Source organism: Morone saxatilis, unplaced genomic scaffold (assembly GCF_004916995.1).
Source record: "Morone saxatilis isolate NCDOM2014 unplaced genomic scaffold, NCSU_SB_2.0 Contig12, whole genome shotgun sequence".
NCBI lineage: Eukaryota > Metazoa > Chordata > Actinopteri > Moronidae > Morone > Morone saxatilis.
The window spans coordinates 4,135,382-4,136,565 of record NW_023339674.1 but is presented as its reverse complement, the minus strand read 5'-3'; the positions used below and the strand labels follow the sequence as shown (position 1 = coordinate 4,136,565).

General features: G+C 40.8%; 1 protein-coding gene across 2 annotated transcripts in view; it reads left to right on the top strand.

The window, feature by feature from the left end:
* si:ch211-198n5.11 (methylcrotonoyl-coenzyme A carboxylase 2) overlaps positions 1–1,184 on the top strand; it is a 5,658-nt gene that overhangs the window by 2,410 nt on the left and 2,064 nt on the right. For both annotated transcript variants that reach the window (XM_035652862.1, XM_035652863.1), the window contains exons 7-9: positions 272–450; positions 559–772; positions 1,065–1,156. In XM_035652862.1, coding sequence (XP_035508755.1) covers positions 272–450; positions 559–772; positions 1,065–1,156 — 485 coding nt within the window. The remainder of the gene's footprint in view (positions 1–271; positions 451–558; positions 773–1,064; positions 1,157–1,184) is intronic.

Here is a 1,184-nt window from a genome sequence, read left to right as displayed (position 1 = left end):
TTATGTACTAAATACCTGACTACATAAAATTCAATATTGTTTAATTAATCTAAAGCTTTAGGCCATATAAGGTAGAAATGCACAAGGCTCATATTTTGGAAGGGAAGTAAAATTTACTAAAAACTATATCCAATGGTTAAAGGATCAAATTGTGTTAATAAAGACAGCACAAATGACCAACAGTGTGGATTCTGTGATAAAATTCAAATTAAGGTTAAATTTGCATTCTTTTAAATTGCTATTTTGATATAAAAATCGAATAATCCTCAAGGTGGCGGTGGTGTGCGGGTCGTGCACGGCAGGTGGAGCTTACATCCCCACTATGGCAGAAGAGGCAGTGATGGTGCACCGGATAGGGACCATATTTCTGGGAGGACCACCACTTGTCAAGGCTGCCACAGGAGAAGAAGTCACACCAGAGGACCTGGGAGGAGCTAGGCTTCACGCTGAGTAGGTCCATAAATCAAACCAGTCTTTAAATACATAGTTATTAAAGAAGTAAACATGTCAACAAACAGTTCACATCATCAAGTCTGTCAATTTATCTTCTGGTATCAGGGTGAGTGGCTGTGTGGACTATTTTGCCTGGGAAGAGAAGGAGGCGTACGATTACACCAGAAACATTATATCCACCCTCAACTTCCAACTGCCCGAGGAGGAGAATGAAGAGAAGACGAAGGAGAGGAAATCGGAGGAGGAGCCGCTGTATAGTTCAGACGAGCTTCTGGGGCTTGCTCCCAGGAGTTATAACTACAGTCTGGATGTTAAACTGGTACAGTAATCAATAATACATACACACATTTGCTCTGTAGACGAGAGAAGTTGGCATTAGAAAGGGGTCATTCTGGCTTAACAGTCAGGGGAAAGAGTGCCATCTACAGGCAAACTTAATCATTACAAAAATAAAGTCAAAACCGTTTCTCATAGTGGTTTAATGGCATGTTGCAAAAACACCCCAATGATGCATATATCGACGTGGTTGGTTTCATGTCATGGTTGTCATATTACTGCCTAAGTGAATTAATAACTAATATAATAATTAATGTTTCTGTCTGTCTATCCAGGTAGTCAGTCGGCTGACAGACGGGAGCCGCTTCCACGAGTTTAAAGCTTGCTTTGGAACAACACTCATTACTGGCTTTGCAAAGATACACGGGTAAAAGATACATACACACACACACACA